Below are 2,839 nucleotides of genomic sequence, written 5' to 3' on the forward strand. Positions count from 1 at the left end.
TAGAATAATATAATAATGTTAGTAGTGATATCATATACAGTTGTAGGCATTTAGCAGACTGAAGGATTGAAATCTCTGTCCCGGGTTTGATTTATGCAAAAGTAAGACTAGATGATGAGCTAATTGAGTCCTATAAGCGAGCTCAACAAAAAGTCCGGAGTCCTAATGAAGCGACACGGAACTGACGAGCAGTCCAGAAACGATTGGCATCTGCAACAACTGAAGATGTATAATGTTATTGCATGCCACCACTAACATATTCCTGGCAAAGCAACCTCGTCTAGAAGCCATTTCTCAAGAAAAGAAAATTGCAATTCTGCACCACACTCCGGCTTGCTTTCATCTTGGAAAAGAGTGGTTGGTTCAGGGTCAGGAGACACAGATTGCGAGAACTCAGAATTCGAAGAATCCAAAGACTCCAACCCGAACAATGACTCAAACGCCTCGCATGATTCAAAGCTGCTTCCCTTGTTGGATTCGTCACTTGGGGCTTCTTTGCTACAAGTAGCCAAGTTTCCGGCGGAGTAATTCTGAGTCATGGTCGAGTTACCGCGAGAGTGAGTTTTCTTTGGTGGATTTTTCTTCCATTCCTTCAGCAAACGAGCTATGTTTTCAGCGGTCGACGCATAGCATAAGGATGGGGTTGGTTTTGCAGAAGCGAGAGAGGAGGAGCCAATATCAGAGGGGTAGGATTGAAATGCGCCACAAGGCTTATGCGGTGACAGTGCCTCGCGAAGAGCTCTCTTAGCCGTTTGGATGTCAGTTTGGAGCCTTCTTTCCCACTGTCCTCTAGGCATTGCTTGCGAAGCCGAAAACCCATCGCTTGTGCCGTCTCCTTCGAGAGCCATCTGCATTTTCCTAAGCTTCTTCTTCAAGTGGGTGTTCCAATAGTTTTTTATGTCGTTATCTGTTCTCTGCGGAAGGTACGAAGCTATCGCAGCCCATCTGCACCACAGTCAATAGTATGCCTCCAGTTCAGCATGTGTCTCTCTTAACATAAAACACTAGATAGTAATATCTCTGACTCCAAAGTTTAGATGGATTACCTATTGCCCAGAAGAGCTTGAAGATGGATGATCATCTTCTCTTCTTGGTCGGTGAAATTGCCGCGCTTAATTCCTGGCCTCAGATAATTAGTCCATCTAAGTCTGCAACTCTTGCTGCACCGCGACAACCCTGAAAAGCAAAGAAAGGAGGAAAATAATTTAGAGGAAGGTCTCCAAAGTGAAAATTTAATCAAACGAGGGAAGGTGAAAAAACATCTCATTGAGATAAAACAAAAAGAGCGTAGCAATAAACCTACCTGTATTGGCGGGAACAGCCTTCCAATTTCCAGGGCCATGCTGCTGAATGTAGGAGACCAACAAGATGTCTTCTTCAGGCGTCCAAGGTCCTTTCTTGACGCCTTCCTTATCACAACAAGGCGGCCTTCCCATATCTGCTTGCGAGTCTTAATGTTTCTTCAATTCCCTTTGATGTGGTTTCCCTCCTGCTCGATGAGTGCTTTATGCCGAGCCAAGCGTGCAACGCAAAGTGAAAGAAATGGTTGGCGACTTGGCGTGAATATATAGACAAGCCAGAGGGGTGTTTGGGAAGACGCTGACTTGAACGAGAGTGAAGAGGGGAGGCCAAAGAGTCAAAAGTCACCAGAAGAGCATTAAATGCAACGAGGCGTGGACAAAGTCAGCTCGTTGCTCTCAAAACCGCGTGGGCATTCAATGACACTGCGCTGGGAAAAAGCTCTATTATCTGCTTTGAATGCCTATAAAAAGTCTAATCCCCAGCGGCCATTAATGGGATTAAGTGAGATAAAGCTGTAGTCCAGCAAATCCGCAGTTGCCTCAGTACTTCACTTTATTGTTTGCCTGTCATTTCTTTTTAAAACCGTCTAATTTGATCGGCGGAGTGGGAGTAATGCTGCTTCTGGAAAGCGACGGCAATGGGAGACGTATTAGTTCACTTTGTTTACTGATGTAAGTTATCGATGAGTAGGTTGATTAGAGAGAAACAGTATTGTTGAGGAAGAAGAGGGTGGTAACGGAGAGATTGGAGAGCTGAAGCAGAGTGGAGACAAAGAATAAATGCGAGGCAGGCGAGATGAATGTATCTTCATGTTCAATTATGGGGGAGGCAGGCGGTGATTGGAAGCAATGGGACCCAACTTGAGTTTCAGTTTGAAAAGGAATGCATCCTGACATCTGCAGCCGATTACTTATTATAAGTAAAATGAGCCACCTCGCTCCCTGCCCATTGCCCGTTGGCTTCTGCCTTTGACATTTTTATCTCTCTCTGACCTAACCTGTCTCCCAAAAATCTTTCAAGATCCTCGTTCCATTGATGATGAATTTTTTTTTTTTAATGTTGTAGTATGAATGGAAAATTTCGATCTAAACAGCTTGATCAAGATTATTAAACTTGTAAATTTAATCAAACTCATAGCAGAGATATAAACTTAAAACATCAACTCAGATAATAAATTTATAAAAATTTATCTTTATTAATAAATAGTTTTTGAAAGCATTAATTAAATAATTAAAATATAAAATATAATTGTAATTTAATTTAAATATATTTTAAATGTAAATTATTAAAATTAAATCTATCTACATTTATATATTATTATACTTAATATAAAAATTTCAAAATATGATAACTTATTTTTCATATTTTTTGTTTTCTTTTTTTATTAATATTAATTTTTGGTTTTTTTTCATTTTATTTTTCATTAAACCAAATCCCACTGCTTCTATGAATCCACTTTTACATAGTATATATCTATCTTGCTCAACAAATTTATGAGTAAATTAATACAATTTTATAAGCTAAAAACATAAAAATA

At 39.9% G+C, this 2,839-nt stretch overlaps 1 protein-coding gene across 1 annotated transcript; it reads right to left on the reverse strand.

Annotated features, from left to right (window-relative positions):
* On the reverse strand, positions 1–1,860 carry LOC129307049 (myb-related protein 306-like). The gene is made up of 3 exons (XM_054947909.1): positions 1,304–1,860; positions 1,047–1,176; positions 1–945 (listed from the first exon to the last, which is right to left on the reverse strand). The coding sequence occupies exons 1-3, from the start codon at positions 1,434–1,436 to the stop codon at positions 252–254; spliced, it is 957 nt and encodes a 318-aa protein (XP_054803884.1). The 5' UTR covers positions 1,437–1,860; the 3' UTR covers positions 1–251.
* Between the last annotated feature and the right edge of the window lie 979 nt (positions 1,861–2,839).

This window comes from Prosopis cineraria, unplaced genomic scaffold (assembly GCF_029017545.1).
Source record: "Prosopis cineraria cultivar Desert tree isolate PC_DT_omini unplaced genomic scaffold, ASM2901754v1 PC3, whole genome shotgun sequence".
NCBI classification, from domain to species: domain Eukaryota; kingdom Viridiplantae; phylum Streptophyta; class Magnoliopsida; order Fabales; family Fabaceae; genus Prosopis; species Prosopis cineraria.